An 18458-nucleotide genomic window follows, 5' to 3' on the forward strand; every position below is an offset into this window, starting at 1 on the left:
GTCATGGGGGAAGGAAAGGTGGTAAGGCCCGCCTTAGTTGATACCGAGTCCCATACTGAGAACATTGCCCAAGTGACAGGTGAGTATATGCTCCGTGCCCCATGTTTGTGGGGGAGTCACATTTTTTTCCAGGTATAGGAGCCTACGACAGCTTGGTCTATAAAGGTTCAATGCTTTTCCGTCAGAGAGCGGTTCCATTCTATCATGTATTGCAGATGGGCCGCCTGGTAGTAGTGTAGCAGCTGTAGGACTGTGAGTCCACCTGACGTTTTCGGGCGTGCTAGCAGGTGTCGGTGTAAACTGGGCTTCTTACTGTCCCAGACAAACCTGTCGAATTCAAGTTGGAGGGACCAGATCTTTCCCAGGGGAAGGGCCAGGGGTAGTGCCTGACAGAGGAAGAGTATGCACGGTAGTATAGTAATTCTGACCACCACAATCCTACGCATCCAGAAAAGGCAGAGGTGGGACAATGTCACCAGGTCCTTCTGAATCTGTGCACGAAGCCAGAGTAGTTGGCTGTCACTGTGCTAGGGATGGAACAGACCAAAGAGATACCCATGTAGGGTATGGTATCTTTCACCCAACCAAAGAGGAACCAGGACCGCAGCGTATGTTCGTGGTCAGGGTCAACCGAAAGGTTCACGATCTGGTATTTCTGGACTTTAACTTTGAAGCCCGAAACCTGACCAAAGTGTTGGAGCTCATCAGTTAATGCGGGAAGGGAGGTCATGGAGTTTGCAATAGAAAGGATGACATCATCTGCGTAGAGGCTAATGAGATGTTGGGATCCTTCAAAAGGGATCCTGAATATTTCTGGGTTCTTTTGCAGTACTGGGCAAAGGGCTCCATACACAGGGCAAACAGGAGAGGGGACAAGGAGCAGCCCTGTACTGTCCCTCTTTGAATAGGAAAGGAGGGGGATGAGACCCCGTTTACCTGGATTGAGGCTTTTGGGGTGCTGTATACACTTTGGACCTATCTACAAAATCGATCTTTGATCCTGAAGCAGCGCAACCTTTTAAAGAGGTAGGGACAGTGCACGCGGTCGAACTCCTTTTCAGTGTCAATGGACAGGAGGCATTGCCTCCTTCTCAATAAGATGCAGTAGGTGCTTGGTATTATCACTACATTGATTGGAAGGGGTGAATCCAGCCAGATCCGTATTGATTCATCCTGGGATTAAAGGGTTAAGGCATTGTGCAAGGACACTAGTGCAGAGGTTTGCATTAATGTTGAGGAGAGAGATGAGTCTGCAAAGGGTCAGGTCTTTGCTGGGTTTAGGTATCACTGAAATAACCACGTCTAACGTAGTGTTGGCTCCTGTTTTTGCGAAGGAGTTGAATAGGTGGGTCAGTAATGGGGCTAGAACCGGGCAGAATGTCTTGTAAAATAGTGCAGTGAAGCCATCCGGCCTGGGGGATTTCATTGTTTTAAGATGAGCTATGGCTGCGATTACCTCCTCTGTTTGAATAGGTCGGTGTATTGTATCTGCCTAGTGCAGCAGATTGGATATTAGCCTAGGCGTCATAGGATAGGGCGTGTTCTGATAGGTAAACGGCTCTATGGTAGTTTTGGAAAGCCAAAGCTATTCCATCAGAGGATATAATCTGTTCGGCTGCTGGAGTTTAGATCAATTTAACTGAGCCAGCGAGGGCTTTATTCAGTAGGTGGTCTGCAAGCATACGCCTACATTGATTGCTCCCCAAATACAATTTTTGCTTGAGGCGCAGTAGCTCATATTCAGCCCTGTCTAAATCCAACCACTTAACGAGGCGTCTTGCCTTCTCTAATTCCCTCTAAATCCTATGTCTTCTCCAGGGTGTGCCGCTTGCCCCGATAACGTTTGTTCTCAGGTTCTGACGCAGCTATCAGTTATCCTGTGACAATTAATTTTAGGGCCTCCCAAACTGAGGCCAGAGAGGTCTGTCCGGTATCATTGACCTGTAGGTAGGACTTTATCATTTGGCAGAGGGAGTCAACTGTTGCCGGGGAGTGGAGCAGAGAGTCTCGCTAACGCCAGGTGTTGCAGGTAGGTCAGGGAGAGGGGAGGCACAGCGCAAGAGTTAGAGGAGCATGATCGGAGAAGGAGCGTGGGATGATAGCGATGCCTGTGATAAGAGATAGCTTGGGGGGTGTAGCAAAGAAGTGGTCATTACGAACATAGGTCTTATGGGCGGCTGAGTAGTATGTGTATTCTTTTGAAGTAGGGTGAAAGTGCCACTGGGTATCTTGAAGGCTGCAGTCCCTGAGCCACTGCTTTCCCTCCTTCCAAGCATGCCCTTGTTTGATCTGATCATTGACCAGATCTGTCTATGTCAGTGTTCATAACCAGGTTTAGATCCTCACCCACCATTATAGCTGTGTCTGGTGTTTGAAGCACTGAGGCTAGTGAATTCAGGATGAAGGTCTCTTGTGGTGTGTTAGGGGCATAAATGTTCGCTTGTCTAAAATGTAAAGGGCCGATCTTAAGCTGAGTGCCAATAGCCACCCCTTCACCTCAACAGATGTGAAGAGGGCATCTCCCCTGAATCAGTGGGAAAAGAGGACGGCGACCCAGCCTTTCTTAGTGAGACCGGAGGACCAGTACTGATAGGGGAAGCAGCAGGAGTGCATCCTGTGAACATCTTTAGCAAGCAAATGTGTTTCTTGTTGGAGGCATATGTCGCACTGCGATTGCTCGAGAAGGGATAGGACAGCTAACCTATTCGAGTGATTTTTGAGGCCCTTGACATTGAGACTAAGGAGCTTAAGTTCCATTGCACCTTGGTGGATAAGCCATGCAATTTGGGAGGTCCTTATGTGGCCTCAGTGGTCGATCCCAGTAAGGTATCAGATGTCCATCCTGTATCGGGTTAGGACAGATAAGGCATGGAGAAAAACTGTAGTAGATGGAGGCACCAAGGTAAACCAAAAAAACACTTCCAAAACAACAGAAGAAAGGTTTCATCTCTAAACACATAACTGTCCAAAAACCATGGAAATGTTGAATAGTACGTGGATTAGGCAGGGGTTGTGGGAGAAGAATGTCCTCTCGAGACGTGCTGTGGCTCTGATGGCACTAAGGTAGGTCCGGTGAGAAAAGAAGAGCCCACTAGCCCGCACCCACCCAGTTGTACCCTTCCCCTGCAGAATGAAGGTGAAATCAAAAGGCCACTTTGTCAGAGTTCCCTGATAGGGAATCGAGAACAGCCTGTCTTTCTAGTGCCATTGTTGCAGTGTCCTGGTGCACTGCTTTAGTGGTGTGATTAGGGTGGTGTTGCCAGTGCTGGCTCTGAGAAAAGTTTCTCCTGGGGCTATCTGGGTGGTCATCTGTGGACCCCCTTGGAGAAAGCAAAAGTGGTTTTGTTTTTTGTCGAGTCGAAAAACTATTCAGAAGGGGTGGCCCCATGAGTAGGTGATCCCCAAGTTTAATTCGTGATAGGATGGAAAGCTCGCCACTTCTGAAGCAGGATGGCCTGCAAAATCTTGTAAGAGCAGTGGTGTATGGCCTCTGAATTAAAATGCATGCGAGGCCCGTGCCTTGCTCAGGAAGGCCTCCTTCTGCAGAAAATCATGCAGGCACACCAGGATGTCCACAGAGGGGGTTTTCACAGGTCACGGGGGCCTACCCGGTGAAGCTTATCCAGTTTTAACTTGGACAGTATTTAGATGCCTACACTCACTGCTAACAACACTACTCTGGAATGGCGGTAGATGTAAAGTGGCACAGGAACATCTACACTTACCAACACTAGAGGGAGGACTTGCTGTTCCACATATGGAGATATATTACCTTGTTTCCCCAAATCCAATATGCTGAGCACAGGCTCTCAGAGGGAGAAAACTGGGTGAAGACACTATTGGCAAATAGGGAAAGGGCCACGGAGTTGCCCCTCCTACACTCTGAAGGCTGAACCTAAGAAAGGATCCCATATCTTATCACACACACACTGCAACCCTATGGGAGCCTGTCATGAAAGTGATACGGGGAAGAGCCCCGTTTGCCAGGGAGCTCAATTTTGGGGATTTACCAGCTTTTCATACTATGACAGCGGGCACAACGGTCTGGAGGGAGGAGGGCTGTGTAACACTGCGGGACCTTTTACCCCATCAATTAATTTCTCTCTTTTGAGGCTGCAAAGGACTCGTTTGCTTTGGGAGAGGGTCAGTTTCTAGTGTACGTTAGTATAGCTAATATAGCTTAGTAGAAATGGCCAATTTACCTGACTGCCCATTTGTCCTCCCTTCTATTTTGGGTGCAACTGGAATTTGGGGGTGCAAGATATTTAATTTTACATTTATACAAAGCAACAATAGCTGATAGAACGTGGACCCGGTTCCCGGCCAGAGCAGCGTGGGAGGCTGACCTGGGGGTCCAACTAGAAGAAGCACGTTGGAATAGGGTGTGTTCGCTAGTGCGTATGGTGTCCTGCAATTATAGGTTTAAACTGACCCACTTTAACTATTTACATTGTACCTATGTTACTCTGGTCCTCCTCCATAGGATGGATCCTACAAAGTCAAAGGGATATCACCGCTGCCCAGAGGATACGGCATCCTTCCTACACCCACCTTGGGACTGTCCGCTAGTAAGGACATTCTGGGAGGCTGTGATACACCATTTGGGAACTAATTGTGAAATAACTGTAGAATGGAATATTGCAGTAGGTTTGCTGGGGGACATAAAACCAAATAAAGGGAGAAAGATGGAGTACAAATGTACACAATTGACACTCTTATTAGCTAAACAGAGGGTGGCCATCGCCTGGAAGGGACATTCAGGACCTATATTGGAAGACTGGAAAAAGGATGTGAGGGAGTGGGCAGTGGCAGAGGAGGTTCGCTTTAGGTGTATCTGAAAAGATTATGCATTGGAGGAAGACCAGCAGGCATGGGGAACACTACTAACTAGGTTTGAGGAGGTGGAATCCCAATCTTCAGAAGATTCAACAGATGAAGAAGGATGACACAAACAGGGTAGACAAGTACAATCACCATGGAGGAGTAAAGGGAGTAACATGCTGTTTGAAGTATGGATGGTAATTGCAGTATAGGAACGATCCATTCCTGGAGAAAAAGGGAAATAAAAAAACAAACAAAAATATAAAACTCAAGTCAAATAACAGTATACAGCAGTGATCTTCATTGTTATAAAGTTGTTGATTTACTTCTTAAAGTTGGATTCATGCATATACAAGAAAACAATTAAAAGATTCTTTAAAAAAAAAAAACACGATTTATGGGCCTGTTTACAGAAATCCACTAATAGTGGAAGAATACAGTAAATATGATTTGGACAACAGAAGGGACAAATTCAAGCTGGACAGCCTAAAACAAATAGAGCCAGCAAATAGAAAACAAGCAAATGTGAGTTATAAACCACAAAGGCAAAAGAAAGCAATGGGTGGAATGCATTCCCAGGGATGAACCCAAGACGTTGTAGCAAACCAGCCAGCTGTGCTGTCTAGTAGGCTTCGACCTAATAAATGACACAGACCAACTTGCTCCAAAGGCTTGGATTAATTTAATGACATTTATTCACATAAAGGCAAGCCTACACATAGAACTACACAAACGCCAGTTTGTGAATTTACATGCAACAACAGGGAAGTGTTTGCAGAGATAGAGGATTGGCCTTTAGGTTCCGTCTCTGGTGGGTAAAGTGGAAATGCTTCCTTTTCTCTCCCATCTTGAGCCATGACAGCAGGAAGAGGTCCATGTCACCTAACTCATTTGAGTAGCTTGCACTGCCATGTATTTAGCTTCCACCCCCCTCAATCCTTCACCTTTACATATACACTGGAGCTCAGAAATGTTGCAGTGAGTCAATATTGTTGCCATATAAGGACCACCAGGCTAAATTAGTTTTCTCAGTTTATTGTCTGTCGTCGCACAGTAGACTGTAGTTAGCAGCTCATCCTTTGTTCTCTCACTGTTTTTGCACTCCTGTTCGTGTGGTGCCTCATGACTTCATTTTTCCTGCTCATAGTCGCATGACGCTCTTGTAATACATTACAAACCTTCTTATGCATTCAAACATAGTCCTGGTCACTTCGGTTCTGGTAGCCACCCTTTGTGTGGTGTATGTGCATGGGGATGGCGCGGGTCTGTATCTCAGTCAGGAGGGGTTAACATTTTTAGTCAGTGTGCTGGGAGGCAGGGTTTGTGCGGGTTGTTAAGCGATTACTAAACCTCTATCTTAGATCAACTAATCACATTACACATCCATTCCGTTGTGCAGTGCTCGAGATAAGATGATCCTCCTAGTCCATCTTGTACTTTCTCTCTGCTTCGCTCTCTCTACTTCTCTCTGTACCTTCACGAGCTCCTTAACAAACAAATGTCTCATTTCTTTGTTTTTACTAACACGTGTTTATTGCTAAACATGTTCACTGGAAAAACATAGGGCCCCATTCACAGAGGGCTTCCGCAGTTGTGGCGGGGCCTCCACACTGCAGTTATCCATCGCATAGGTCCTGGCACCAGGGGAGGGCCCAAGCCACGAGGCCGACCCCTTCCGCCACGACTTCCGGGCCTTTGCCACTAGTGCAGAGGCCCTTTGTGCGATGGGCCAGTAGTTCATAACTGTGAATGGCTATACCCTAACACGCAAAACCAATGAAACCTGACAGCTAAGCTCACATAACACACGTCATAACTTGCTGAAGCCCAATCGGCAATTTTTTTAAATGCCTATATCTACCGACCGGAATTACACCAAACGTACAAAACCACGCACTGAGTAAAGTTCTACATTTATGTCGTTCGGTATAAAATTCCTAGTGAATTAAAATGGAAAAGCACATCTGTTTTTTTCACCCACTTTAACTTTTTTGTTCTGTTTTTGCCCTTCACCGATCGACACGTAATTTGGCATGCCGAACCTTAGCTGACTTCACCAGGCGAAAGCCAGATTTTTGCTAATCAGTCCACAAGGTTAAACGTTATAGGTAAATGCAAAAATGCCTTTTTGATGCAAAGTGTGACTGAACCATGACTACACAGATGCTATCACGTGTGTGTGTGTGTGTATATATATATATATATATGTGTGTGTGTGTATATATATGTGTGTGTGTATATATGTATATATATGTGTGTGTGTATATATGTATATATATGTGTGTGTGTATATATATATATATATATATGTGTGTGTGTGTGTATATATATATATATATGTGTGTGTGTGTGTGTATATATATATGTGTGTGTGTATATATATATATATATGTGTGTGTATATATATATGTGTGTGTGTATATATATGTGTGTGTGTGTGTATATATATATGTGTGTGTATATATATATATATATATGTGTGTGTGTGTATATATATATATGTATATATATATCTTTGTCCCAATGCGCTCATTAGTTGGTGCGATGCACGAAAGCCGGCCGAGCTTTCAATAATTATGTCAAACAAGAGAGTCTGGCAGCGCACTCTGTTAAGAAGAATATTCTTATTTTTTTGGTGCAGTGAACAAACAACGCGTTTCGACTTGGCAGTCTTCTTCACGGTTTAAAAGTCTTTTCTTTCTGTTGTTATTTATACACGCTGGGGGAACTACAATCCCTGTCATCCCTTGCTACCTGACTGGTGTTGCCTTGGGCATAAAAGCGTGCTGTAGTCCTGCGGCATGAGGCGCACGCAGGATGCGCCCAGGCAACGCCAGGACCAAGGGCAGGACCATCTGCACCCGTCAGCAGCAGGAAAGAGGCCAGACTAGGCCCTCACTCTTTGGCCCGTAAGGTAACTGAGCGTGGCATTTTTCATATAACATAATTCAGTGGGGAAAATAAAGTTGGGGTTGGCACCCCCCTGTGGAGATACTGTTACCACCATTGATTCCTTCCTGGTACGGGTAGCGAGGGTAATTTCCAAGGAGATAGAACTGACTGAAATGAGACTTTCAATGGAAACTGCTAGGAGTGATTATGGCTTAATCCCACAAGGTGACATTGCAGAGGAAGAAACACAACTATTTGGGGGTCAGTACATTTGTTAGCCGGTACACAGCCCATGCAATTGAGGATCCTTTTGAGATGAATACCTCTTCCCTTACAGAGCCCCTGGTTAAAAAAAAGACGGTAGTTGGGGGGAGGGGAACCGGTCTCTAGAGAGCACAAGTCATGTGTATATGGGTGCATGGGGGTCTTTGTCTACAGCCCTGAGGTGGTGACAGAAGGGCCTAGCCACAGTTTGTCAGTGGTACAAAGTGCGCTGCTGTCTTTGCAGGGGACTGCGGAAGGGGCACATTGCGTACCTAATGATACAATAGCTCGTAGCCAGATGGTTGCGCAGCTTAGTAGGGCCAAAGAGCAGGATACGACTGACCATAATAGGCTGCCCTCATCACAGGGGGGTGATACCACTCTATTACATCTTCCCCCGAATCTGCACTGCTACTAGGGGTTCTAATCAGTGTACCGTATATTAAAACAGGTGTGAGTGAAACAATGGCCAATCTCATGCGCAAGGTGAAACATTGGTGTGACCATACTCGGGTGAATTGGCCTTTTTTGTCACCACACATTATTATGGCGAGAAGAGTTGAATGGGTGGGGCGCAAAGGAAGCAATACTGAAGGGGTCTGTACTGTAGTTAATCTAAGGCACCCCAGATATGCAAAAAAAACAAAATTCAGGGCAGATTTATTATCCACAATAGGGCTACAGCAATTAGGGTCTGCCCCCTGCAGTACTTTTACCCTTATTTCCGTTCACACTCAGAAGGTAAAGGATGGCCCTTATCTAATTCATATGTGACGTCAGGGGGTGCTTAACTATGCAGGGAAATATCAATCAAGAATAGGTTTGCACCTCTGTGTGGGCTGGATGATAACAACTGACTGAGCCTGCCAGCAGCAAGCGTCACCCTCCCCCGTGCCCAGGAAAAGCAGGGTGAGTGTATTATCCTGACTTAACCCACATATGGGCAGAAGCCCCTATAAATGTTATGAGTTGGAATATTGCTGGGTTGAAAGCCAAAAGGGAAGATCCAATTTGGTTGGAGGCTCTTAGAGGGAACTATGCTGTGCCCATGCAGGAAACATAGGATGTAGACAGTTATTTTTTATTTAGATGGGTTTTCCTCCTTTTTCATAGCTGCGCCACCCTCTGGGTGCGCAAAGGGTGGTCTTCTTACTCTAGTCTCCCTTAAAATCCCCTGTATCTCCTCCCAGGTGGAAGCAGCTTTTTTTTTGTTTTTTTAACTTTTTATTGGGTTATTGAAAATACACACATTCACGTTTTCCCTGAGAAAACATAATCGAATACAGTTGAGAATGTGCACAGAAGGGCCCAGCCCCTCCCCACCCCAAATCCGGAACCAGATTTGTTGTATTAAGTTGCATAGGGGCCATTACATTGTGATTAGTGAGTCTATAGTCATATGTGATGCCTCTGTATTCTGCCCATTTTTGCCAGATCTTGCTGTGTTTTTGGGGTCTATCTCTACTATGGTACATTTGCCTTTCAAGTGACCTACAGTAATCCATGGCGTTGGCCGATTTAAGCATCAACAGGACTGAGGTGTGTGTCCAAGTTTGGAGGATTACTCGTTTAGCTGTGACAAGTCCCAGCCATAGTAGCACCTTATGGTATCTGTTGCCCGTGATGCCCTCTGATGTGTGGAGCAGGATGAGCTTGGGGTCTTTAGAAATGGGCCAGCCTAGCACTTCCCCAAGTGTGGTCAGAATATATGTCCAGTAGTTGTGTAGTGCAGGACATTGCCTGGTGTGCAGCAGATTGCCCTCGTCTGTGTTGCACCTGATTTAACGGTCTGTCTGGATTAACAACATTTTGTGGAGCTTCACGCGTATGTAGTGAATCCTATGCAATATTTTAAGCTGTGTAAGTTGGAATTGTTAGGCAATCAATGTTTCGCACGGGGCGGCTAGTGCTTCATACTAATTGTCTTCATCTAAGGGCCCCAGGCCTGCCTCCCATACCTCTTGCACGCAAGTCATCTGCATTGCGGCGCAACATGCGATAAATGTCTGACAGTTTGTATTCTTTTATGTCAGTCAACAATAATTTGGCCTCTGGAGAGGAGTAGTTGGGGATATTCCCATCAGAGGGTAGGTATTGTTGTAGGGTGTGGGATAGTTGTAGGTAGCGATGAAGGTCATATTCGGTGAAGATCATATTCTGCCTCAAAGTCCGTAAAGGACTTCATTTTCCCATCACTTATGACATCCTTAATTACTGATATCCCTATGGAGTCCCCGGCAGAGAACCCTTTTAGGCAATCACGTGGGGAAGTCTGGTCCACTGCCACAATTGACTCTCCATGGTAAGCCTGGATGCCCAGCCCATGTCTTTGTGTGTTTCCTTCCATAGCCTGAGTACCGTGATGGTGGCTGATGGCAGCTGGTCTGGGAGAACATCACTGTAGAATACATGCGGTAGGTTAGTGGTACCTATGATCCGTGCTTCCAACGCGTAGGCCGGATCATCAAAGCCCCTGAACCACCTGTTGTTTAAGACAAGGAGGTGTACAGTTCTGTTATGAAGGAGTATGTTCAGAGTAGCAATACCCCCAATCATCAAAGGGTGGAAGCATTTATCAATCAAAATCTGTGAGGTCCCTCCTTTCCAGAGTAGCATGCGTAGAGTGGTGTTGACCTTCGTAAAGAAGGATCGTCTGACCAGGAATGAGTAGTTTTGGAGTTGTACAGTAGCTGGGGGAGGGACACCATTTTAAAGATGGCTGAGCGCCTTACCAGTGTTTTTAATGTTCACTTGTGCAGATGAGGCTGTGTTTTAGATAAAGGGTCGTTCGATGTTAGCCCCCATGTAATACCCTTTGAATACACAGAGCAAGGCGATTTGCTGGAGAATATCATGGCAAGCAGCAATTTGTACGTTATTGAGCAGACAGGGGAGGGTGAAACTACGCCTTCATTCACGGGTTGGGGTTATTTATTCCATCATTGATTTTATTATTGCTCCCCACCCTTGGCGTCTCTAGTTAACTCCGTAAGGGTAAAATGTAACAATTTCAGTGATCACAACCCCGTAATGTTGGAATTGGCTTGGAGGCTAGATTTGGGAGGAAACTCAAGGAAAGGCCTCTCTTACTGTATTATCAGCACCCAGGATCAGGCACGGAGACTTAAGTGGGATAGGGTTACCCCTGAGGTATTTTTAGAGAATCTTTACCTGGTGAATGCAGTGGATATTGCCCTGTGTTTAGAGAATACTACGCAGGAAGATGAGGTTCTCAATACCTTTAATAGGTTATGTGGGCACATCTCTTCCAATCTTACGACCTGAGGAAGATATGGCATCAACAAGGAGGATAAACGGTTTGATAGTAACTGCTCCAGGGCATATGGAAACTTGCTAGCTGCCCTGAAGCAAATACCAAGGGATGAGGACGAGATACGGGCCTGCAGGAAAGCATATATCATCAACCTTTTTGTGCAAAAAAGAAATTATGGTTCAAGCTTGGCAGGAGTTACCGCAGCCTAGTGCCTTATGTAATAGTACCAAAGTTTGGTACATTGTAAATTCACAATTTTTTCTGGCACACGATATTCCATGGTGGATTGTAACATCGCCCCTGATAAATGGGTCTCATACTTTCAGGGGATGTAGAGCAGGGGATGTGAGAAGGGTTGTGAGCCTGGTGATGATATTCCCCCCCCCCCCTTGAACTTGAATGAGGAAAATGTGTGTAAGGCCATTCTTGCTACAGGGGGAGGGTGATCCCCTAATTTGGACAATGATTGTAGCGCATGTATTTAATGCGGCTTCCCTTATGTTGGTCTAAATCAGTTATTCTACTTATGTTCCACATAGGATCGAGGGATGATCCGCAATGTTACAGTCCCATCTCTCTCATAGATTCTGCTGCAAAACTAGGGGGTTCCACATAATGAGTTGTTAATCCCCCACATATTCAAATGTTGACAAATCTGGTTTTTAGCATTGATTTTAAGTTATTGCACTGTTTTTTTTGTTTTTTTTTTTTTACATTTTCTTTTTTTTATATATCTAATTATGTAAATGTTTTAATGGTTGTGCCGACTTTATATGGTTTTGAGTTAGCGAGTTAAGTATTTATGACTGACCGACTGGTGTTTTTGTGCACATGTAATGCTGCTTCTGTTTCTGTGTACGATGTTCGGTTGATAACTTTGATTGTGGTGGTATTGATATATGGCTTTTTGGTAGACACAAATGTGAAGGAGGGTTGATTGGTTGATTGATTGCATTAAGCAGTATTTGATGATTGGGTCATTGGTGTATGACGTACTTAATGTCTAATATTGTTTAGTGTGTGTGTTTTTTAAATATATTTTTATGCCCATATAACAGTCCTTCTGCGGTCATATACCATGTCGGCTTGTTAGCCACATGATTGTTTTTGTGTTCTTATATGATGCTTGAGTGGCAGTCAGAATGAAGAAGGTTGAGTTTATTGTGTGAAGGGATATATATGATGGTGGGGGTATTTTTATGGTGCACTAATGGTGTTAGTATGCTGGAAAGACACAAGGTGAAGGTTATCAACTTAATTTGGGAATTTCTTAACAAATTTTTAAATAGTGAAGCCACGTTAAACCTACTTGCCAATTGATTTTCAATTCATATTTATGTAAATATGTGTTTTATGTATACATTTAGTATGTAATATGTTTGTGTTTTCCAAAATAAACAGAGGAAAGAAGTGTGCTTTCTATTTTATTTTAGTGTTACTCAGTATTTTTTATTTTTAAAACTAAACATGATTTTTAATAGTTTTAGTTTGTTTATTTGTATATGGAAAGTGTGTTTAAATAACTGATTTCTATTTAGTTGCTTTCATTGATGAAATGTTAACACACACCATCCAGTGAAATCCATTACCTGAATGTTTATGATGTTTTTGTTTTCGTCTTTGTATGCTGCAAATGAGGTACAATATAAGATCTATATTATAATGTTGATCTTCTATTTTGTATTGTTTTGTTTTTAAATGTAATTCTCTTTATGGGCACGAAATGTACACAAACAGTAACCAAGGAAAATGGGTACATTATTCATAAAGTAGGTGACATGGGATTTTTCACAAACATTTCAGTGGGGCAACTGAACACAAAAGTGAGATTTTACAAATAGAAAAATTGTGACTGCTAAATGAGTCACCTATCTAGTAACTGGATATTTTTTTGTGTGATATCATTGTTTTTAACTAGTCAATGATTCTTGTTCTTGGTAGAGACTCCTCTTATGTTCAAGCTGGACATGTCTTTTAAATAATTTAATTTCTTGGTCAAACTTAGAGGATGGCTTAGCACTTTTCTTTTGAAATCTGAATTCCGGGAGATTACTGGGTCCAGTGAGCTTAATAATGTGTTGTTAGGAATAATTTAGCAACTGATTTGGGTTGTGTGAGGGTTACTGAGAAGCAGTTTGGATTCCACAGTACCTGATGGAGAGTAGTTGTTCTTGCATTTCAGAATATTTGTAGTGCATTCTGTCTTAGTGTAATTATTTTTAATGTAGATAGTAGTGATATTGGACATATTCCCTCTTCACGCTTACTTAACTGTAATGAAGGTATAGTTTACCTCCTTCTATGCCCATGATTCCCTACTTTCTCACTCCATTTTTTCACCCTTTCCCCAAACTCACAAAAGTCTTTTCACTGCTGACTTTAATTCAGAAATGAATCGAGCCTGGCACAACGTAAGTTGTGTCTTGACTGAACATTTTGGAGATTAGCAAGTTAGCAGTATTTACCATGGTAAAATAAGGTATGATGGTATAGATCCACAGAGATTGTGTCCATCTGACTTATGTTGGTAATGCTGTCTTTTTGGATAATTTGCAGATATGAGAGCTGTAAGACATACAACGTATTCACCTCCATTGACCCCCGCTGATAACCCTACGGCTTTTTTAAAAGCTAATCTTTTATACCCTATTATTTACTTTTAATGAAACTTGTCAACAAAAATTAATGTCATCTTTGCCATTGCAAATATGTTGGTGAGCTAAAGTGAAAAATCAAATTGCTTTTTAATATCGTCACATTCTGCTTTTGTTGGCTGAAGAGAGAACCGTAGAAGAATGAGGGTTAAAGAAGAGATCACAAAAGAGCATAAACCAGAAAATGGCACCTTACTACTTCTTATGGACGATCACATTCAAGTCCACCAGGGATGAATCTTCACAGCTTTGTCCTCTACAGCAGTGGTTCCCAACCTGAGGTCCGAGAAACCTCCTCAGGGGTCCGTGACTGCTAAGAAAATTTATTAATATTAACAGTTAAGGTCCCCAGATTCCAATAATGATTCAGTGGGGGTCCCTGGGTTCCAGCACTGATAAGTGGGGGTTCACAGAAGTCAGAAGGTTGGGAACCACTGCTCTACGATCTTTGCATCTGCCTTCAGTGAATCCAAGAGAACACGCGTGGCAGTAACTTTTGCACCCCTTTTCTACTGGCAACCCCTCAGAAGGTAATCAACAACACTCACAGGGCATGGCCCCTGTCTAAAAAAAATAAAGGCCCTAGGGGATGGGGTTCCCGTGCCCCAAAGTGGCTTGGGGAGGGGACTTTGCAAATTGTTAGGACGTAGGCCCTGCGGTGTGAGGTTGACTGCCTGCGAGTGTTGTTGATTACCTTCTGAGGGATTGGCGTGGTTGGCTGCCTGCAGGAGTTGGCACAGGGCCTGACAAAACCACTGAAATTCATGAGTTATACTTATCTCAAGTAACTAACTTGTGCCAGAAGGCAACTATAACTCACCCTCGCCATGCACTGCTAATTACCCCACATATTATATCACTCATAACGTCTTATATGGCATTATTGATAATATCACTGCAACATTTGCAATCATTGAATCGATCATTGAATCGAAAACTGTGCATGGTGAAGGCATGAGTTATAGTTATCTTAGGGCATAAGTTATATTTACTTGCGATAACTATAACTACTAAGTTTGGGTGGTTTGTACATTGTCACTTAACTTTTCACATAACTACAATGTTACTTTAACCTTTGTGTTTTTTCAGCGAATTTATAGGGTGGGTGTTTGTATATATCTATATATATATATATATCTATATATATATATATATATATAAACGCTTATGAAAGAAATGAAAACATAATATCTCAATTTCACTTGTCAGTCGAAATGCATTGTAGTTGATGGTAATTGGAAAATAAACATTACATGGTGACATTTGAGTGAGCGTGCATTCTTAGAGTGGTGAACATCTGCTAAAAAAATTATACATTGTTCTTATTTACCTCTAACATAGGAGAAGAAACATGTATGCCTTATTACTGGGTTGTGTCTAAGGGTAAAATGGACATATACAAGTGCCATGAACGACAAGCAAGGGGGACAAGGGAATGGAAGAAAGCTTCTCAAGGCTTTCTCATCTTATTGAGGTGTAGCTCATTATTTGAGGAGCAGTGCCGCTGGGCATGAGGAGAGGTTGAAGATGGTGGGCTGTATATTCAGGCTAGGAGTTAGACTGTCTCATCTCTCATTTAGTTGTTTGGTATTTTTTCATGTGGGCTACTAATGCTGAATTCTGCATGAAAGACACTGTAAAGCATGACATTGTATGCAGTGCCTAAGTCGAATGTAATTCCCCCTCCTTCTCTGCCTCACTCTCCGTGTCCTCCTATGTATCCCACAGCGGCGAATACACAGCCGAGCCGGCAGACGGACCACAAAGACAGCAGTGTCTCAGACGGAGAGCTGACAAATCTTCTGAGCAAGCTGAGTGTTGGTCTGGGAAGTGAGCCCGATGGCAGCCCTGCGATAGAAGGTGAGTCCTGTCCATTTCTCCTTGTACATCTTTGCTGGCTAGGGACAAAGATGGCATGGAGGTATTGAACAGAGAAGACTGAGAACATCAGGCCATTAAAATATGAGCATATTTCTATAGGGTGCTGAGTTATTTGTCTTTGTAGGCAATATCATTTTGTATTGTTACATGTTCAGTTACTTGCTCATAGTGCAGTGAGCACACAGTTTCCTATTTTCTCTTCCATTAAATTTATTGCGCTATTATCATTTACCAAACTCAGAATGTACATCATTCTGAAGCCGTTTTACGTAAATTTCATATTGAGACTCAGGGGTGCCTTTGACCTTCCAGAGAATGTACACAAAGGCCTTAGGACTATGGAGGCAATGCAATGTACGAACAAGCTTCCGATTCTGGGACTCAAACTGTCCACCCCATTATCTCTTAGTTCTGAAAAGGAGTGGCTAGAGGGGTGGTGAATTAAGTCTCTTACTACTATGTGAAACACTCCCATCACACTTGCTTCTCCTGAGTAGTTGTGTCAATAGTGTTATATTTCTGTAACTTCTGGGCTGCTTCGCTGTTTCAAACCTAATGACCTTCAGGGTTCTATATTATGATGACTTGGTAGAATGGGGGGGCTGATCCCTCATAAATGAGTATAGGGGACCTCACCTCTGGTCAGGTGACCACAAATGTCCTTGCTAGGTAATTCTGACAAACTTGGAAACTCCAAATGCAGAGGAGTTGAATAGTACATTGACTGTTAATTTACAGCAAATTATCTTCAAGTAGCAATGAGGAGACATCGATACACCACATAATGTGAAAGATGTCTGCCAAAGTCCTTGCTGCGTAGGAAGAAGTCCATAATCGATGTGCTCAATATACAGCACAGTATGAGTCAGTCAATCCTTCTGTTGTCTTGGAGACACTAACCAGAGTGAAAAATGCAGTAAGAGTAAAGCTGGCCTATTGCCCATAGTATGCAAAGCATTTGATCCCTTCATTGCTGAAAGGTGGTAATGTGGTTGTTGCTAAGGAATGTATGTGGAAACTGTGAAACCAAGAGATAAAGAAATTAGTTTAGAAACGGAAAACAATGGTAACAACAAAAATGTACATAAGAGTAGTATTTGTAGAATTACTTCACTCAGTTGAGTGTTTTGGTGACACAATTCAGTAGAGTGGTTCTCTATAGAATTTAGTTTAGGCTGAAACAGAATAGCAATCAGTCACAGACCAGGACATCCCATATGTCTGGAGGAAGGTCTTCTTGGTACCACCAGTACACCTATCACTACGGTATGTAACGTTTTGCTTGAAAATGAAAATTGATAATAAGTCGGTGTGCAATATCGGTTTCACTGCTACTTCCTAATAGTCTTGTATTTACATCTGATTAGCTAACAATGAGGTCTAAGAAGAGGAAGGATGGAAATCCCTTTCCGCTCTATAGTTAACTTTTAAATACGTTTTTACTAGTACTTACATTTCATGGTTTTGTCCCTTAAAAACTACAAGGAACCACAGTGAGCATTTCTCCTAAGTGGGCTATTGAATCATAGATTTACAATTCATCACCACCAGATGATTCAGTTCAGCATGTGACCTTACTGAGGATTCGTACACTGGAGAATCATCATTACAGTTAAATTACCTTTTCTGTGCTGCACATAGAGCAAGATACGAAGTTAATGCAGTATGTTCCAATATGTGTCATTTAAGTAAAGCAGCCAGTAAAAACCGTATTAGTTTAAGATTCCAAATTTGTGTAATTGCAGTTACATTTATATAGCACTTACTACCCCTGGCAAGATGCTCAATCAAATAGCCTATTAGGCTGCGGACATATAATTGCTGAATGAGCTGGCCTATGATGCACCACATTTACGTTGTTGGATATATTCTACTAATGCGATTCTTCAAGGGTATTTCACTTTAGTTCAGAAAACGTTTGTGTGCAATCTCTTTTTAGCTGTGTTCTAATTTTTTTCATCCTGTGGATTTTGAAATTACTCAGTTTGTCTTCTTTGAGCCAGTGGTTGGCCCCTTATTAATTCCCGGATAAATACAAAATACATAGTGCTAGGCAAAGATTGAATTGAATAGAATAGTGTATGCGCTATTCTGTTCATTCTGCTTAGCGCTACATACATATTGCTGCCTATTAAATGCATTTAGCATGGTGAGGTGTAGAGGTATGGCAGGCGGGATGATACACAGAGTTACTCTCCAACCTAGGCTGATTCATGTTCAGTGGTCTGGGTATTATTGATCAGTAAAACTGTATGTCAGATGAAGTATGTCTGTGTCTTCTAACATTCTGCTCAATCCTTGTGAGTGGATAAAATCCCAGTCCACATGCTTTCTACGCATTGTTTCCAAATGCTTCTGGCCAGGTACTGAATCTGAGGTCATCTGTATGAATCTATTATTTTGAAAGGCTTCCTTAGACGCAAAGCTGGGCCAATTTCCACAACAGGATAGATTTTTGTTGCACTATCTGCCAGCAGGTGTTTCCTTCTATCTGATAGAGACTTCTAGTTGCAGATTCCTTACCTTAGAGTTTCCCCCAGGCGTCAGATTGGATCTGGAGATTTTTCTTCAAGCAATATCCTTACGCATCAGTAGGTGGCGTCAGTCGACTCTGCGGGCATCGTTGGCGTCATAGTCACCGTGATGACGTCAGGAGTAGTATATAGACAGCA

At 43.0% G+C, this 18458-nt stretch overlaps 1 protein-coding gene across 6 annotated transcripts in view; it reads left to right on the forward strand.

The window, feature by feature from the left end:
• WWP2 (WW domain containing E3 ubiquitin protein ligase 2) overlaps positions 1 to 18458 on the forward strand; it is a 461427-nt gene that overhangs the window by 161105 nt on the left and 281864 nt on the right. For all 6 annotated transcript variants that reach the window (XM_069216846.1, XM_069216845.1, XM_069216843.1 and 3 more), the window contains one exon: positions 15634 to 15765. In XM_069216846.1, coding sequence (XP_069072947.1) covers positions 15634 to 15765 — 132 coding nt within the window. The remainder of the gene's footprint in view (positions 1 to 15633; positions 15766 to 18458) is intronic.

Source organism: Pleurodeles waltl, chromosome 12 (genome assembly GCF_031143425.1).
Source record: "Pleurodeles waltl isolate 20211129_DDA chromosome 12, aPleWal1.hap1.20221129, whole genome shotgun sequence".
Taxonomy (NCBI): Eukaryota; Metazoa; Chordata; class Amphibia; order Caudata; family Salamandridae; genus Pleurodeles; species Pleurodeles waltl.